Genomic DNA, 19,919 nt, shown 5'->3' on the forward strand with positions numbered 1-19,919 from the left:
CATCGCAAGCCGTTTTCTTTTCGTAGACACTTTTCTTAAATATACAAAAAAAAAAATTGTATATAATAAAAATTAAAAATGAGTTACTTACTAAAAAATGTAATAAATTAATTAAATTTTCTTGTTTCTAAAAAACATAATATTACTTTATTTTGTTAATAATTGTTAAATAAAAAAAAAAAATTATATTTAAAATTATGAAGATTTTTTTTTATCCCATTTTAACTTGGAAAATATACGGTTACCTTAATTATTGTTATAAATGTATAATCATGTTTATATATTAATAATGTAAACACACTTTAACATTAATTTATTAAAAAAGAAGATATTAATGTATTGACTTATAAAATTTATCCTATAATAATTATATCGGTCGTGAGCAACCGAGTTATAAAATATGAAAATATACAATATTATGATATTATATTATCCGTGATTAAAACAGAAAAATATATTGCTATCAAAACATAAATTTGAAAATTTATAAATAGGTGTTGTTGGGCCAGCGATATATTAAATTAAAAAAAGACCAAATCCCAAGGAGTTATTGAAAAGAAAAGTATTCAAGTGTAAGAATAATTTTAAATAAATAAAATAATTATATTTTATCTAAAAATCGCTTAAAAAAAGTGTCAAAGATTAAAACTCGAAAAAATATTGTAAATAAATTGTATGTGACATATTTTGTAATTTAAAATTGTTTTTATGAAAAAAAATTAGTTTAGATTTAAAAAAAAAAAGTACATTGGCATGAAGTTGGGTTTGCATAATACTTTTGTCACAAAATACAAGAGATTACTCATTTCATCTTGTATGATTTATAAATGGTTGCAGGACACATCTTACATTATTTCTTTAGTAATTAATATTTATTAAGTTTTTTTCTGTATACAAAAAAATAATAAATAAAACATCTATCAATATTATTACATTTAATATCAGGTATATTTTGAAATTATTTTTGGAAGGAATAAATAAATCTTATTGAACGTGTTTAAAAATTCCAATTTTGAGCGCTTTATATATATATATATATAAATAACCATTTTTCATATGAAGTACTGCGATACGTAACTTTTAATAATATTTTACTTTTAAAAATATTTTAATTATAACATAATACAATTATCAAAAATTTTTCCGAAGTGTTAGTATTAGTAACAATGAGTATACTAGTATCCTTTAGATTACCGATTGTGATCATCATTGTTTATTTAAGCTACATATATTCGAAGATGTCAATGAACTATTCGCAAAGTACTTAGTCATAGGTGTATATTTTACGTAATTACATTTTGGCGAATAATTTATAATTTACTAATTTGGCTTTATTACACTGAGGAATGGATTTTTATTATTCTTTCATTAATCATATTTATCTTTTCAACATTCTATAAAACACTAAAACATTAATACAAACAAATTATAAAAGCAATTGAACAAACACACACTATATAATGCTACCTTAGAGTTTTCAGGAATAAGATAAAAGTATATTAAAAAATACCGTTTGGCAAAGTTAAAATAATATTGATTTATAGTCGAACGGTATTCGAAAGACGAGTTTGTTGTGGGTCATGATCGAAAATTTAAAATAAATTTAAACACATACCATGTAACATGATGTACGAGTTTTATAATACCATAATTATAGCATGTACATATTTGATGGTATATATTTTAATTTTAAAGCACTAAGAAACTGTAATTCTACTTACACATTTCCAACGGACATAATTTCTATACTATTTCGCGTCTACGGTGAAAAACGATATTAGTCGTACAAAGAAAATATTTGTGTGTATTTTTTTTTTTTTCTTAAAAGGTTTATGACATCATTGGATTTTATGGAAATACATTATTAGTGTGGTCACTGGTGGTGTACTATATTTATGTAGACGTTTATCCAATACGCGTATGCACACACGCCGAGAAGTCTTATCGGATTTATGGGTTTAAGGGGACGGTGGACACGGAGAACATTGCACGGACTTACTCCGTAGCGGCCAAGGACATCATATTATTATACCTATGGACGCGAAGTTTTTTTTTTTCCCCGAGATTCGCGCGTAGGCTCACCGTGTACAACGCGCCCGCAGAACCGGTCTATTAGACGATAAATTAATCCAACCGACCGTGTATATTACGTACGAAAAATAAAATAATAATAATAAAAAAAAAATAAATAAATAAAAATAAAATATTATGTGAAAACGTTAACTTTGGGCCGTTGACCCTGACCGAGAACTTCAAATGATATCGTATTCCGAGTTCAGAAAATCACTCGACTTACCGATGGTACAGAACTGATATAATATTATGCGCTACGCCGGATAAATATACAATGTAATCGCATTGTAATTTATAACGACTTGTTAGTTTCTTTGGACTCTCCCACACACGTTTAGAAATTCAGATTTCATAACTATTATGGGAAGTTGTTTCCTGTACGACGGATTAATCGGCTTAATCCACCGGAATATGTTTTACTCTCACCCGTGCCAAGGCCAAGGTCTCGGATTTCCATATGAATATTTTCTTCGTTCAAATATCTCGTTTACACTGGTTCATTGTAATATTATACAATGACTCGATCGGGGAAAAGAAAAAAATATCGCGTGAAAGCATTTTCCACGATCTGAGTGTGTTGTTTTTTAGGAATCAGTATCGACTTAGTAATCTGAAAAATCTGCAAAATATTTTTACTGCTGCACCGATTTTCAACACGATTTGTCTCGCGTATGAATATTTTCATGCAGTTACCATACTGCACTCTAAAGATACTTTAAAAAATAAATATTAATCAAACATTTATTTTCACATAAAAAAAAAAATTGGTACCTACTTTTTTTTTTATTCTCTTCAAAACCAGTGCGTAACTCAGAGGTTTCCAACATTTTTTGACTCACGGCACCCTTTATTATTTTCTAAAAATTTGGAGGCACCCTATAGCTTATGCCCTATACTCTATATTTTATACTGAATACGCAATACTAATATATTGTATACTTAAATTTATATTTTGTAACTTCGGTTTTATTTAGCATTAATAAACAATAAAGATAAGATGAAAGTCACAAGTATTTCACCGTAAATAACTTTAAAACAGTTCACATCAAATCTATAGCAGTCGAACCAGTATGAAAATTAAAATAGATTGAACATCTCAGTATTACTATGTAAAAATTATATGTGTTATATAATTAATACATTAAATTATATTGTATATATCTAATTAATTATACACAATGGGTTTTATACTATAGACAAAGAGTATAGTCTGTTTTATTATTCACAGTGCTATTTTTCATGAAGGCGTTTAAAAATAAATATATATTTCAAATATTTTTGCGGCACCCTGGTTGGGAACCTTTGACGTAACTTATACAATTTATTAATAAATATCAAATATCAATTGAGAAATATCGTACGTTATCTTCGTACATAATTTTTTATACTAAATATTTTCATAAGTACTGGTCTCATTTTTAAATTAGCCAAATATACTACAAAATACACATTATCATAATTATATGATTTTCTCAATCTTCCGTGCTGAAGATTCAACTAATAAAATAAGTACTTATTACTAGGAAGTATCGGATAAAGTTTTTTTCACTTGTTGTAAAATCAAGTAATTAGATAGACGGAATAAATTACTTGATACGTATTGAAATGAAAAAAAGTTTTGATTTATTATAAATATTGAATTCACCGATTGATGTACTTACTCAAAGTTATTGAACGTATTTGAACTATATTATTTTGATATGTAATTTTAATGCATTATACTCACATTTAAATAAAAACAATTTTAGGTTTTACGGAAACCATTTGGTCAACATCATTATACATTTCTCATGTCGACATGATTAACATCTTTTTAGTTTTTTTTTACGGGTCAAACGAGACTAGATTTCTTGAATTTAATGTCCCAACACTCGTTTCTATTTAGAACGTTGAATTCCATATATTATATCAAAATACTTAATCATATATATATATATATATATACAGTACCAGGGGACACATGTTATCAAAAACAATTCATAATAATATCCTATGTTCGCTCATGTTCGTAACTATCATCAATGTTACTGACTTTTTGATGACGTTACTCCGCGAAGAAATCTAATTGTATTCGGTTTTGGTTTTTAATTCATAAATTCCCTTTGAAATTTCATGCTTTGATGGCAAAACAAACACCGTTTGCATAATACAACTGGCATAAATTTTAAAGGTCTTTGACCTTAATCCTGACGGTAGGGCGTACACAATCTGGTTTATTTGACGTATATATTCCAACTTTTTTTTTTCATATTTTATTTTTTTTTCTGGCCGCTCGCGCAGACCCGACATGGGCGAGCCAAGCCAAGCTTTGTTGATGCCAAACGACCTACACGGCCTTTTTTAAATTATCGCACGTCGACTGTTTCTCACCTAAAAAATAAACACGCCAAAACGCATTATGACTAAACAAACGCGGAGAATCATGAAAATATACTATATTACGATATATTATTTACGCATAACTATGATAATAAGATCACCAAACTCATTCAATTGTTCGAAATGAAAATAACGAATATAAACTATACTGTACAATTATTTTAGTATGTATAACAACATCAATCACCGTGATTTATATTAAATTTACGATTTCAAAACGGTTTTATATCTCGTATTATAGTAATATATGCAACCCACACGTGCTTCGTGTGTAGCCAAAACCTAAAAACGCAACTGGCGTTATTGATTGAATGTGTGTTTGGAATAATTTAGGCTTATAAACTATTACTGTTCACATTTTGTTTAAATAATTGTTAGCCAATAGTTACATTGAATATATTTGTTTATACGATTGTTTTCATATTTTATGGACATTAATTATACATCTATAAATATTGACTTTATTTTAATAATTTCTCATGTTTTCACATATTGAGAAAAAATAATATAAAAAATGTATACATTTAAAAAAGTCCACCAAAAAAAATAAAAATGTTCGGCGATATTTATTTTTTTCAGAGACATTTTTTCACAAATATAATAAAAAAAAAAAAAAAATGTATATTTTACTAATCATTTTGAATTCGTCGTAATGCTATTAGAATTGAAAGCTAATTATTATTTCATCTGCTTTTAAAAAGAAACCATTAGACTCTTTAAACCAGTTTATGTAATGGACACGTAAATTTAAATATTTATAAATTATCTGGAGTTTTTTTCTAATAATAACCACTGGCACTAAGATATAATTATATATTCATGCAAATATATAAAATTGTATAAATATATGTAACAAACTTAATGTATTAAAAAATATATGCTATATACGTATGTACCAATGTAGAATAAACCCTTCGAATTCCTCTTTCATGTTGTAATTAATTTATCATATAAAATTAATTTAAGTTTAAACTTTAATTTTAAAAATTTCAATTTTAACATCACATTTATTATATGTAATAATATTACTATATTATTACAGTATATTTATAAAAGAAAAAAATGTAAATTTTTGAAACAAATATAAGACACTTTTATATCATATATAATAAACTACAAAAAAAAATCGAAACTATAAAATTGATAATTATTGCAAAACAGCATTTTAATTAAATTTTATTAAAATTGAATGGGATATTTTTTTAAGGCATACAATTTTCATAAGGAGGTCTGAAAAATATTAAGTTCAATTTTAATATTTTTTGGGTATCTATAGACCCCCCTTGATTTTTCTTGCTAACGTCTGTTCTTTTTACACTCTATTTGTTAAAAAAAATACCTAAACCTGTGCCTTTTATTTTTTATTAGAACGTGCTGTTTTCATGTAAGCAAAATTAATATCGAACAGAATCCCGAGATAGCTTAGCTTGTGCCATAAAGTATGTAATGAGATTGATTTAAATGAAAAAAAAAAAAAATAATATAATATTTCTATTCGGACGATCTCACGCGAATTAATAGTGACACTATTAAGTAGTCGTACGCAGATTCGTAAATAGTATGTTTAGCTTCTAACGAACTTGTATTACAACATTATAATATTCAGATGGGTAAATTTTTTTTTTTATTCAAATTTTAATTTGTATTACATCGTGCAACGTAAAAATAATTATTTTTTATTTATGAGTTGAATAAATTCGATACGAGATTTTTTTATACATACGATGTATATATATATATATATATATATATATGTATACTCGTATATATACTTCACTTATTATAAACGATTTGTGGCATTATTTTTTTATTTTTTAACTTTTCCCATGGAGTTTAAATATAATTTATCGGTGTTATAGAGTGGCTCATTCATTGTGTACTCGTCGAATGAACGTCTCGCTATAATAGTATGCTTTTTTTTTTTTTATATTGCACGACTAGGTTCACATAAAACTAGAGTGCAAACGTTTATATTATAAATGTGAATTTGAAAATATGTACAGTGTCCCTTAAAAGACTCACCTGGATAACGGACATCTTCAAATAACGGACACTTTTATAAAATTTTAATTTTTCAAATTTATCATTTTTATCATGAATCAAGAATAATTGTGGAATACCTAATTACAAAATTACACTATTAAGTTATATATTATTATATACATTATTATACAGTTAAGTATATCTTATCTTATCCATCTAGTCATTGAAATATTATTGGGTCGACTGAATGTTGTGATTATTGTATTAGTATTTAGTTGCGTTTGTGATGCCAATACGGATGTATATTTTTCATAAACGTTAATTTTTATGATGTATGTATCTAATTTATGTAAAAATAAAATAATTCTAATTTAAAAATAAATAAAATTTCTCCTTCAAAATAGCGGGAAAAATTTAAGAGCCGACAATGACCGGTATTTAAAGGTTTATTTTTATACATTATACAACATTACTATAGTATGGGCATATGACATTCGACTATTTGATTGAAATTTTATGATTTTGTATTTATAACTGACTGATTTATGTATACGAGTATGGTAGTACAATAAGTATAACGTAATAACGTAAATGGAAGGAAACTTTTTTTGGAACATATTTTATTCTAAATTTCATTAAGTTAAACATTCATAAATGTAGAAATTGTTTTAAGAACTTCAAAATGAAGGAAATTCTAATATTTTAAAAATTCAGCAGTATGCTAACAAAAATAATTTTATCAAAATATAAATGAGAATTAAAACAATTTGAGTGTAGATTATACTAACTGTTATAACTAATTGTACTAATTAAATTATTTCATGGTATAGTATAGTACTTTTTAAACAATAGGCTATATTCCCCAAGGAGCCATGAAATACTTATATACAACAATTTAGTACAAGTACTCCTATAAAGGTAAGAAAAAAAATCTCTATTATTTTAACGATTACAAATCTTACTTTATCGTAATTTATGATGAAAAAAATTACTCACACATTTGAACTAGGGGAGCCATAAAAATGTACAGTAAACTAAAAAATTTAAGAAGTTCAGGTACTGCATAAGATTTTCAAATTACAAATATAATTTACAAGTGTTTATTTAGTAATATAAATATATTATTTTTGTTACGGAAAATTCGTGGGTGAACAATTGCCGTTTACAAAAAATTGGTGTGCGTATAACTAATGATTGATATTCTTGTATGTTGAATGTTGAATAAATTTCATGAAAAATAATATCATTATTTAGATGTATTGTTATTTTTCTTTTTTCTTTTATGGTAAAATCATATAGACCTTACATAAACAGTATGATCAAAGAGCTGGCCCTTGGTATGTTATATAACTCAGTTAAAACCTTCCAATTTTACTACTACTTATGTAAATGATTCCGTGTTTTATTCTTAGGATCTCATGCGTTAAATACTTAATTTTAAAGTATAAGTACGATTTATAGTCGAATTGATTTATCACATATTACCAGTGTACGCGTGTTAAGTGATCAATCATAGTTAAATTTATTTTCATATTTTTGTAAAATATATAATTACTAATTATTACAAAAACAGAAGTAGAAAATACATCTAACAATACGTTTTATATAATATAATTCTTAAATTATCTAAAAACGTAAAATATATGTTAAATAATATTATAATTATTATTATATAAATAGTTTTATCTGTAGCAATTTACTTGTAGAAGAGGAGGTTATTTTAGAAGCTGAAATATATCATTTTTCCCGTTTAAGGATTTTGCCATACTCCCCATTCGAACTTTAAGAGTAATGAGTAATGCAGTTAAAATAGTTGATATTTTAGATTTTGCTGAAGATACATCTTGGAATTTTAAAAATATGTAAGATAATTTAGTAAAAAAATGTAAAATTAAAAACAAATACCATAATATAGAGAATAGAATCACAACTCACTTAACATTTCCTATTACACAAAATGTGTTGTACTGCATAAAATTTTAGTCTCTGAGCTACTTCATTAGTTATCAATATTAAATACATAATACATTTTGATTATATATATATACATATAATATTATTAAACGAGTATCTTAATGTATTACTATAAAAATAGCCATTAGGTAAGATGCAAAATGTCTGGTGGGACGTCGAGACCCAGGATTTATTTCTATTGTTGTTTTCCTTTTAAAGAATATTTGTAGTGAACTTATATATTTTATGACTTATTCAAATTTTGAGTAGACTACTAAGATGAATGTATTATAATCGTATCATTAATTTAAAAATAACAACGAACCAAAAAAAAAAAAAAAAGAAAGATATTATGTTAAGATCAGAGTTGTGATTTATTTAAAAAGAGTTTATTGGAAGAATAAGAACTTTGATCCCAAGTAAGACCCGAAGATATTATACGTATTACCTGCACTATAGATAATCCGTTGTCTTGTATAATGCCTAGGCATTATAAAAAACGTTTAAAACCAACATTTAACGTACCTAAATAATTCTTAAATTGTCTGGTCATTTTATAGTGACTAACACAGAGTAGAAAATATGGCATAAAATATGCTACACGCAGGGCTTGATTTAAGAATTTTGCACCCTCGTTTAACACATGTTTTCTGTTTTTTTTAAACATAGTAATGGTGACCAAATATTTTTTTCACCGGGAGCTATAAAATAAATTCATTAATATTCATCATTATTATAAATCGACTTATTACACGAAAAAAACACAAGTAACAAACTTAGATACTATTTACCTAGTATCTAGTATAATGTACATAATAATAATGAATGATATACTCAATTAATATGTAATAAATATTTATAGTATATTCTAAAATTTTTTTCTTGATTAAATAGTTGTAAAATTATCTATAATGTCTTCATAATTAAATTGTTTTGTTATTTCTGCTTCTAAATGTAATATTGTAGGTGAATTTAATCTTTCTTTAGATATGGTTAATCTTAAATATGATTTTTATATTGTAGAGTAAAAATGACCGTTCAGAGGTACAGTTTTAACAGGGGGATACATAAAAATATGGGTAAAGCAATACGAGTAAATGTCTTCTAATTTTTCAGTTTTTAATATAGTACTCATATCAATTATGGTCGATAGAGGATTTTTTATACTTTGAACATAATTTTTAAAATGAACACATTTGTTAAATCTAAATCTTTTTTATACATTAAGCATAAATCTTCAGCTTAAACATGGACTTCTAATAGTTTTAAAAAAAATTCTATACTTTGTTATGACATTATCATAAACTGACTTTTGACTAGTTAATTCTTCTATTATTGAATCAAAAATCACATAATATGTATTTACTTTGAAATCTTAACCACCTGTTGAATTTTTTTAGTTTTCATTGCAAATAATTGTTTCATCATGACGTTATGACATTTTTTTTACGTTTATAAATCGTTTCGTAACAATTTACAGAAAACGTTTTCTTTATTAATTCTTTATAATATTGAAACATATCAGAACCAAGTGTTAGATTATAATTTATCAATGCTTTATATTGATCACATACTGTAATCAATATTGACTAATTGTAGATATTTACTAACTACATTGAATAGTTTAAGTAAATCACACCAAAATAGTGACATAAATGTAACTTAAAAATGGAAGGTCGAATTGCACATATTACCTACAAAAATTAATGGTCAAATTATTCTTGGGTCGAAAAAAGGTAATGATCCAACAGCATGGGTGGTCCTAGTTTGCATACAAATACCTAAAAGACAACTTGTTTGCATACAAAACTACATCTCGTTTGAGAAGAGTAGTACTTTAAACGAAACACATGGTTTACGCATTTTTAACTTTATCAACTTAGGTGATTCATGAATTATCTTCCAATGATGGTGAAGTCATGAATATTTCATTATTTAATAATACATGCAAACTGTACTTGATCTAGTTATTTCATAGAATATCTAGTCACTCTATACAATTTTAGTTTAATAATTTAACATTTTCATTTTGATTACCTATATTTATTTTTTATTTTTCAATGCTGTTTATTTTTATTGTCTATGTTTATGTTTATTTATATTTTTTATTTATTTTTATTGTTCTGATTTTTCAGCTAAAAATCATAGTGTGCAAACAAGTTGCAGCCAACTGTACTCGAGTTAAAAGCAGGTAATAATCGAACTACATTCCTTAAAAAAAAAAAAAAACTCAAGTTAGGTTCCCACTATGAACGTTCACGTATGTGTATATAAAAATTATTTTAGCCATGTTATTGGATATGGCTGAAAATATTTCGTATATAAGACTTGTACACAAAAAATATTATATTTCCATTACACACGTCTTTAAAATAATTCGCCTTAATAAACGTTTAAAATATTAAGGATTTACGAAGGCTACGGCGTATTTAATAGTATTATATTAGTTTGTGAATGCTACTTACTTAAAGCAGATAATTATTGTCACCGAAAATCGATAAAAGAATCTAACCTTGCCGTATACTAAATACCGTACACCAAATAATATTCCTTTTTCTTCATTTAAAATGACAAAACATGGGTAGAATAAAAAATGTATGTATATGTGAATTAAAAAAAAAAAATAATGTAATTTTCGGTTTATTTTATCTGAGATAATTTAGCCGCCCCCGAGAACTCGCTCACCGGTGCCCCAGCCTCGATTTGAACCGACCCGGGTTTTATGAAAACATGAAATGTAATTCACAGTATTACTCGTCAACTAAAATACCAAAATAAGTAATTTTTAACAGTAATAAAATTTTATATTACGTTCTCTAACATAATATTAAGTAGGTGTTTAATAATCAATAATACTTAAATTTTTACTCAAATATTACGAATAAGTTGGTATTCTTACGTTGCCCGAGGCAAACGGTGCAGCGCATAATTATGAGTACTTAGTGCAATATATCCAAAACGAACCGTAGAAATGCGCTTCATTCACGTTGCCGAAAACGTGCTAGAGTCACTCCATTAATGCCCCGACGAATTACCTACCACGTCATACCTGTACGTTTGCTTGGCAACCGTCGGGTTCCACTGCGATGACGGTTTCGTCTATCGGACGCCACCGTTGTGGTTAGAACATGAACGAACAACAACAATTGTAGTGCGCAAATCGTATATTATATCAAAACATCGTGTACACCGACTACGCTAGCGATCGGTACGTTGCGTTCGCGCCGAACGACACGACGGTAATTGCATCGTTTGCAGTTACGAACCGTCGAAAAACGTTTATCGGTCATCGCGTCGTGCGTTCAGCCTACAAATCAAGTATAAATAAATGCGGGTAAAAAAAATTAAAAAAAAAAAAATCAAAAAAAAATTCAATTTTAAATAAACGTTATGAACGAATGGCAGGGAATGGCGGCGTGGATGGCTGCGTACGGCTGCGGGCGCGGTCCGTCAGTCCGTCAGTTCGTCAGTCCGTAATCATTGTACACCGGTCTCAGTATGAATCCCCACGAGTGCGACTCGGGTATCTTGTACAGCGGGTATGTGGGCCACACCGCCGCGGCGCTCGCGTGGACGGGCCCCCGTTGGTCGACGGCCGCGGCCCTTTTGCTCTTGACCCCGGCACCGGCGGTCGCCTTGGACGGTTTCGGCGTGACCGCGGCCGCAGCCGCGGCGGCCGGTTTGTTCTTGGTCTTACCACCGTTGCCGGCCACGCCGACCAGTGCCTCGGCGCCGGGTATGCCTGCGATGGCTGTGGCCACCGGTTTGGCCAGCGCCAGGCCTCCGGGCCCGACCACCGCGGTGGCCACGGGCTTGGACGACGCCACGCCGCCGGTGCCGGCGATCGCTAGGCCCACGGGCTTGGCCTCGGCCACCGACGCGTTGTCCGGCGGCAAGTTCACGCTCACCGACTCGTTGGGCGGCTCTTCGGACGCCGTGCCCGGCGAGTCGCCGTCGCCCTCCTGGCCCACGTCCTCCTCGTCGTCCTTGGGTACCTCCGGCAACAGCGACGGCTTATGGTCCTCCACCGTGGTCCTGCCCGACGGGTGGATCACCAAGTACTTGCCTTTACCACCGCCGTAAAACGGTATTGCCTGCACGCCGTCCTCAGCAGTTTCCGCGAATCCACGGTGCTCGGCCCACGATCTGTAAACAATGCGACCCCGTGACGGTGTTAAATAGTGTTACGTAAATAAGCGTGCGATAGTGTTTAATAACTCGGAAACCGTCACACAGAACAACAAAAAAACGGGACAAGAGGAGTACAGGATATTTCCTGTACTACTTCAAAGGAATTGTTTTACGCGCGTGGCCCAGAATCACTCTCGGCACCATGTGAGCGCATGTGGATAAGTTAACCATCCTGGTTCGGTTTTCGTAATACTAAATCATCTCTGTTCGTCGTGGTCACTTGATACTTAAGTGCGAAAGCACCTTGATAACAGTCACGAGTTACGAATAATGAGTTATAATAGTCACATAAGTCTCTTGTTATAATATAACGTTATTGATATTAATCAACACACAGTGTATCTAAAAATAACGTTGATTTATAATACAATTATGTTTGTGTGTTCCTTTTATTAAACACGTATTTATTTATATTGTTCACAATTACAAATAACAGGCAAAGGTAACACTGGTATTTTCAATAAATATATTTTTTCAATGCCCTCGCAGAGAAAATAATTTTAATTATTATCTGAGAGACAAACGGTTTTAACACACACAACTGTGATCGTAATTGATTAATTGTAACAAATTCAAGTTAGTTCCGTCATTTTGATACACGATATACGTTATACGACATTTGGTTATCGTTCGATTGTCAATTTAAATAGTATTGTAATAATAATTCATTGAAATATGTTACGCAAACGAAAAATAAAAAATTCGGGTATTTATAATATCCGAATTTTTGGATACTCAATCGGTTTAGACTTTTCGCACCATGACAATATGGTAAGGGTCACCGGCTGTCAATCACACACGTCATCGGATACCTTATGTTCAACGCCTCCACGATAAAATTCACAAGAGTAGACGTCCTAATAATAATATTATTAATACCAGCATCGTGGAAATGGGTTAGGTCTTTACGGCGACATTATACCCATAATATAATATAATAGCGCTGTAACGAGCTCTTAGAATTTTAGCACCTCCACATTTTTACATTAATTTTTCTATATAAAATATTAATATATGCTGCACCTACTCTGGCGTCGAGCACGTCCGTTCCAACGTTTTATTTATTTATTCACATGGAAAACGTTGGGATAACATTAACATAATATAAAGTTTGAACATTTATAAACACACCCAAATTAGCAGCAGGTGAGTACATTGTTTTCAAATAGTTTCATTCATCGCTGCGAATTTCCACCACACGGACGTTCCGCGTGTTTTCTGTCTGCAGAAAACCTAACCTATCGCCGTATAGTAATGGCATGATTTTTACAGTTATTAATTTGCTCAGTTTTATATAAGTTCTATTCTATTCAGTTTTCACAACAGTGGTAAATTTTAAAGATAAATGTTTTTAGTTTGCGTGCGCTGAGTGAGAGGTGTATCGGTTATTCTCGACTCTTAAACAGTCGTGTTTTGTACCAGTAGTTTCACTCAGCGACTTTTTTAAATATGAAATTGAACACTGCAGATGGTATAAACTTTAAAACAGGTTATTTTTGGATTTTAACGGTAAAGGTTCCCCAACGGTTAAGTCGAAAAACACAAAACGCGAATAGTACCTAAGTAAATCATATAATTCGGGGGGAAACTTGTACATTCATTACACTCATTCGGTTATGTTGCATCAGAATTTTCCGTCCTCAGATGACCCATTAATTTTTCCATGGATCTGGAAGACGTGATACCACGTTATACAGTAAAGCAACATTACACGGTGAGCGTGTATTACGGTTCAAGCGCGTGTGCACGATCTTGATTGTCTATGGAACAATATATACTTAAAATATACGAATAATACGCCAGCCGATTGGGGGGGGGGGGAGAATAACTTGATAAATATTTAAAAAATTTGAAGTAAATCTTACTTATATGTTATTAGTATTAATAATTGTTTTACCGTTGATCGTGTTAACGTTAAGGGTGCAGTGCGAAACATTACGATATGTACCCGAAATTTTTTACAGGACGGTGTTCAACAAATTGTCAGATGAAAAGTGACCGGTCATGTAAACGGGCAACGAATCGGACAAAATCCGAGAGCTAGCGCAAGCCTAGAGCGTTCAAGTCTCCGAAGCTCATATGTGTAAAGGTCTCATAATCTTAAAATTACTTTGAGTGATGATTTTTACTTTTATGGTACCGACGAGAATATTTTTATTTTTATTGCTTTCTCTTGTTTGAACTAACGGACGTTGCGGCCTGTGATCTTGTTCACCATCATTGGGCACGGTAAGGGGGCGGGGGCAAGCGGTCAGGTTTTGCGTGATTTTTCGTTTCAATATCAATTTTTATAATTTTTAAAGAACCGTATTAACTGCGGGGGTAGGGAGGGAGGGCTACGACCATGTATAGATGGTCCCTGAAGGTCTGAATCCAGAATCGGGCGCGCGTACACGGTTTTACGGACCATAATGTCGCCGCGGACGTGCTTACACGCGTTTGCGTTCGTGTCTCGCGTAGCGGCCGAGTATGCGAACGTACGTCGTCGCGCGACATTAATTCACCACGCGTGCGTAGACTGGAAGGCGGCGGTCAGGAGACGGATAACTGTTGTTCGACTTCAGCGCGGGCCGTCACGAAATATGGGCCGACGATTTTTTTTTTTTTTTGTTCCCTGGCAAGCAATCAAACGGCCTAACTGCAGTCCGCCAATCGCCAGTTCGTCCGTAAACGCGTTCGTGACGACTCGCGTGACGTGTTGAATCCACGGTCGATGACACAAATAGTAATGGTAATGCAGTTGTAATTATTTTCATCCTGGCCGGGAAAGAAAACGGCGACTGTTCGCTGGACGGGGCACACGTTTTGCGATACGATGTGCGTACTCCGTTAGTTGTTGTTATCATTGATCGCGAACGGTCTCTTGACTACTGGAGACGGACGTTTCGCAAAAGTCCGACATCATCTTCCGGTTTTTTCGATATTCGTTTACATTCTTTGTTTTCTTCCACTGTTGTCGCAGTCGATGTTGTGAAAAACGTATAACCAAACCGATGACGCGTTTTCCCCGTCGTCGATCGGTCGAAATCGCATTTTACGCTACGAACACTAAAGTGTTCGACATTCCCTATCCGTGCAACCGAAATATCAAACGTTTTCGGAACAAAAAATATTTAGTTTTGGAACGACCAAAATGTTTGTGATTTTGTTTTCAAACTTGTATTACAATATGTCATAACGCAATAACTAGCTTAATATTTAAATCGAGATTATAACATTATACATTGAACGAACATTTTAACATTTTTTGAATCAACAATTTATATTAATCGAATTTTAAATGCTTTACGATCAGTCAAAACATAAACTGTAGTTTGACAATGTTTTGTTTTTTAGTTACACATTGATAAACTATCAAATTTGTTTTATTAAATGTTCCGATTATCGGATGTGTATTATTATAATACACAAGATCATTTTTACATAAAATGATAATACGATTTTTGAAAAAGTATACGAATATACAATAATTTATACTTTCTCGCTCACTTTGAATGTATTTTATATTATCTTAATTTACCAGTGAATTTAAATTTAAAATGTATCGAGATGCATGATTCTCAGTTATAAAAATAGCTATAAAATGTATTTAATATTACATTTTGTCGTTAAATATTTCAAAAAAATTTAATTTAAAAGATATTAAATTTATTTTCAAACAAATAAGCTGTTTTTTTACTTGAATGAAATTGTACTCTTTATGAACAAATAACATTTTCGTTTTATCAGCAATCAGCATCAGATAGAACAAAAATGAAAAAAATATTTTTCTTTGAATTATTATAGGCTTGAATTTATATTTTATAGTTTATGAAAATTATAATAATGTTTAAAAAAATGCAAAAACAACTAAGATATTAGTGAAATGTTACAAGTAAAGTTTGAAGTAATAAAAGTAATACATCATTTGAGTAGTATAGTTAAAATGTATGTTGTGTTGCGTATACCATAAATTATTAAGGCGTTTATAATCTATCATTGTATATTTTAATTATTTTTATTAAGCTGAACATAGTCTTACAACATTTTATTGATTACTCGTAATTAATAATTCAAAATATGAATATAAATCTTAAAAAATTAACAAACTGTTCTATTAAATTTACTCAATCTACGTACTAATAATCTTATAACTTTGTAGTACGTAGGATGTTTTATGAATCTTATTATTAATAACATTGTATCTTTTATTTTAATTATTATATTATATCTTATTGTTTATTATCATTTTTTTAATCTGTGCATTCTCATCTAATAGATATAATTATACTCCTTGATCTTATTTACATACAGACAATCAGCCATCTATCAAAGTGATTGATACTATTTAATTATACTTAAATATTTTTTAATGTGAAAATCGTGAAAGGAAACTAATTAGAAAAAATGTGAGAATAGCTTTGTATATAGAGCAAGCATAATAATGATGTGTATTTTATTATTTTATCAAACATGAAACATAAATATTTTTAGTATAGTATTTTGTTATAATGTTACTCGTATCATATTATTTGTCTTGTCAATCATTAAATCGTTTCACGTTTATTGTAGGATAGTAAAAAATGTGTTTGACAAGATAGAGTACTTCCTAGACGAATTGTACAATGTGTGATCTATATTATATTGTATTATTATTGTAATAGGCTTATGACGTAGGGTTTATGACCTAAGATAAAAGCAAAATAAAAAAATATATATTTTGATTATAATTCATGCATTTTATCGTGATCGAGTTATTATCTTCTTCGTTATTTATTTTTCTATCATATTATAAATCTATCTAACCAGGCCCATAAATGCATTTTAAATGCATATATTATATAAATAGTTCTTTCCTTTTGTCTCAATCTAACGCTAATAGTGTGTACATTTTTTTTATAAATATTTTTAAACATTTCTCAGCTTTATTCGATAAGCGGCAATGTTTGATATTATTGGAAGTATCTAATTCAAATTTATCATTAACTATTAGAGCTTAATACGTGATTGTACACATTTAACATTTAATCTTTTATTCTATTCTAATTTCTAATTAGTATTAATACTCTATGAATTGAAAATTTTAAGATTAATTTTAATCGTTAAAATATATACGTAAATAACAAACTTTTATGTACTGCGATTATATATGTATTTTTTTTAACGGAATCTTATATTTTTCGTAACATTAAAATCATGATTAGTGTAACACATGAATAAAATACATATTTTATAATTATTCAATATATATAAATTATATATTTAAATGTGTGTTATCAGAATTTCAACAGTATTGGTTATTTATTATATGATTTGGTAACAAAATGCTCTACGTGACACGAAATATTAACATAAAATATAACATCAATTTGATTAATTTTATTTTTAAAATACAATAGTAACGGTAATTTATTTTTGTTGATAGCACTGAAAAGTAAAAAGTAAAAGTAAGTATAGGTACTTCTTTTTTTATAGTTATTATGTTTTGAGATAAATCAGTCTTAAAAATATTATTTAGATACTTGGTATACATATGTACTATGTGGTTGTTTAAATTTTATTACTTAGAACTATGTATTTACTTTGTATAATAGATATCTAAAACACTGCATATATTATTTTGGAAATTTATATATATTCAGGATTTTTATTGTAAAATTAAATACAATTTTTTTTTTTATTTAAGCCTAAATATTTATGTTTATTTCAAATTCAACTACAGACAACTCGAATGAGAAGAAATAAAAATGGATTTCTGTAATCTATCAAATAGTTTTCTAGCTATTATAGATAACAACGTTTACATGGAAAATAATAAAGGAATTTAATAGAATGTAATCACGAATTATTATCGGTTTCGTTTAGATTCCCTTCGGTTAAAGTTTCAAATATCATGGACAGTTAGACGAAATACCATATATTTACAATTAAATTAAAAAAAAAAAATGTATCGGGCTTAGTTCTACAATAAAATTAAAAATGATTGATAGTAAGTTGTAATATTATGGAAACATATTGCATACGAAGACTTCATTAGGATAATAACAAAATCTGCACGTGCTATAAAAAGAAAACAAGTGATATTTATGATACGTACCCTAAAGTTAGTTTTGAAGTTAAAGAAAATAAAAAAATTACACACTAATTAGAGAGTACAAAAAATAGCACGTATGCCTAATAATTAAAATAAAATAAATTTAATAATGGTGCGTAAAAGTAAAACACACTCATAAATAATATTCGTAATAATACATTACGCTATTGTTAAAATATAAAATTATAGTTTACGGTATTCAACTGTAGTTCATTGGTATGTTACTACAATAGGTACATATGGCACAATAATGGTACTTGATCGGTTAAATACAAAGATTTTTGATTAATTCTAGCACTCTGGAATATAGAGCACTAAATCGGCGGCATTCGAGGCTTAATAAGATAACTAAATTTATCTGTAAATGTGGTTATTTTAGAAACGAATCAATTTGATTTTAATATGGACATCCCTGACCTCGAAAGTCCGGTTGTGCTTTAGATCGGAGGCAAAAAAAGAGTTGCATATATCAGTCGACGAAGTGGATGATCAGTTCCGGCCGGGAAATGGCCACGCCGCCTTCGCCCGCCTCTGCCGTAGCGTCCGGTAAATATTCTATTCTGACGGTGTCGCCCCTACGGACCACGGCCGTGCTTATCGGGTTGGACAGGGCTACGCCACCGGTACCGGCTTTCGCCCTGGCGGAGGGTTTTAAGTATATCCTGGTTATGGGACCCGCAGTGACGTTATCTGCTGCGGTGACCTCCGCAGAGTCATCCGAATTCACTCGTACTGCAGTCGTAGTCATCTCTGTGCTGGTCGTTGTCGTCGTCGTCTTCCTTCGCAGCCAACTCGGTCCTCCAACGCTGGGCGTATTCGGTAACTGCGTCTTGGTCGGCTTTCGACGCTTCGGATAATCAGCCGCAGGGTCGGTTCGAGAGGCTGCTGGAAGGGATGCTGCACCGGGCACTGGAGTTACTGCGTCAGCGGTGACTTCCGGTCGGTCTACTCCATCCACCACGGTTACTTTGCCGTTATCCAAGTTCACTGCAACGGATTTGGATGCGAGTAACGATTTGGCGGCGGTGGCTGTGACTTCACCTTTGGTTCTTGTTCCGGTCCCGTCGGCTCCGGGCCAAACGCCTAACGTAGGCATGATTGCCCAGTACGGCAGCCGATACCTGCGCATACAATAACCATGGTTAGGTCTAGGCGTTTGGCCCTGATGGAAATTTTTTGTTTTCCGTATAGCATGCACGCGATTTCGTCTTTATTGTTTACGTAATACGGGCTAGTGTGATGCGGTATGCACCAACACGATTTGTTA

The 19,919-nt window shown here is 30.6% G+C and overlaps 1 protein-coding gene across 1 annotated transcript; it reads right to left on the minus strand.

The window, feature by feature from the left end:
• Positions 1 to 18,239: 18,239 nt before the first annotated feature.
• LOC112687609 lies at positions 18,240 to 19,781 on the minus strand. Its single transcript, XM_025560409.1, has one exon. The coding sequence runs from the start codon at positions 19,779 to 19,781 to the stop codon at positions 19,122 to 19,124; it is 660 nt and encodes a 219-aa protein (XP_025416194.1). The 3' UTR covers positions 18,240 to 19,121.
• Positions 19,782 to 19,919: the final 138 nt, after the last annotated feature.

The sequence above is a fragment of the Sipha flava genome, unplaced genomic scaffold, assembly GCF_003268045.1.
Source record: "Sipha flava isolate LNK unplaced genomic scaffold, YSA_version1 35a_pilon_pilon, whole genome shotgun sequence".
NCBI classification, from domain to species: Eukaryota; Metazoa; Arthropoda; class Insecta; order Hemiptera; family Aphididae; genus Sipha; species Sipha flava.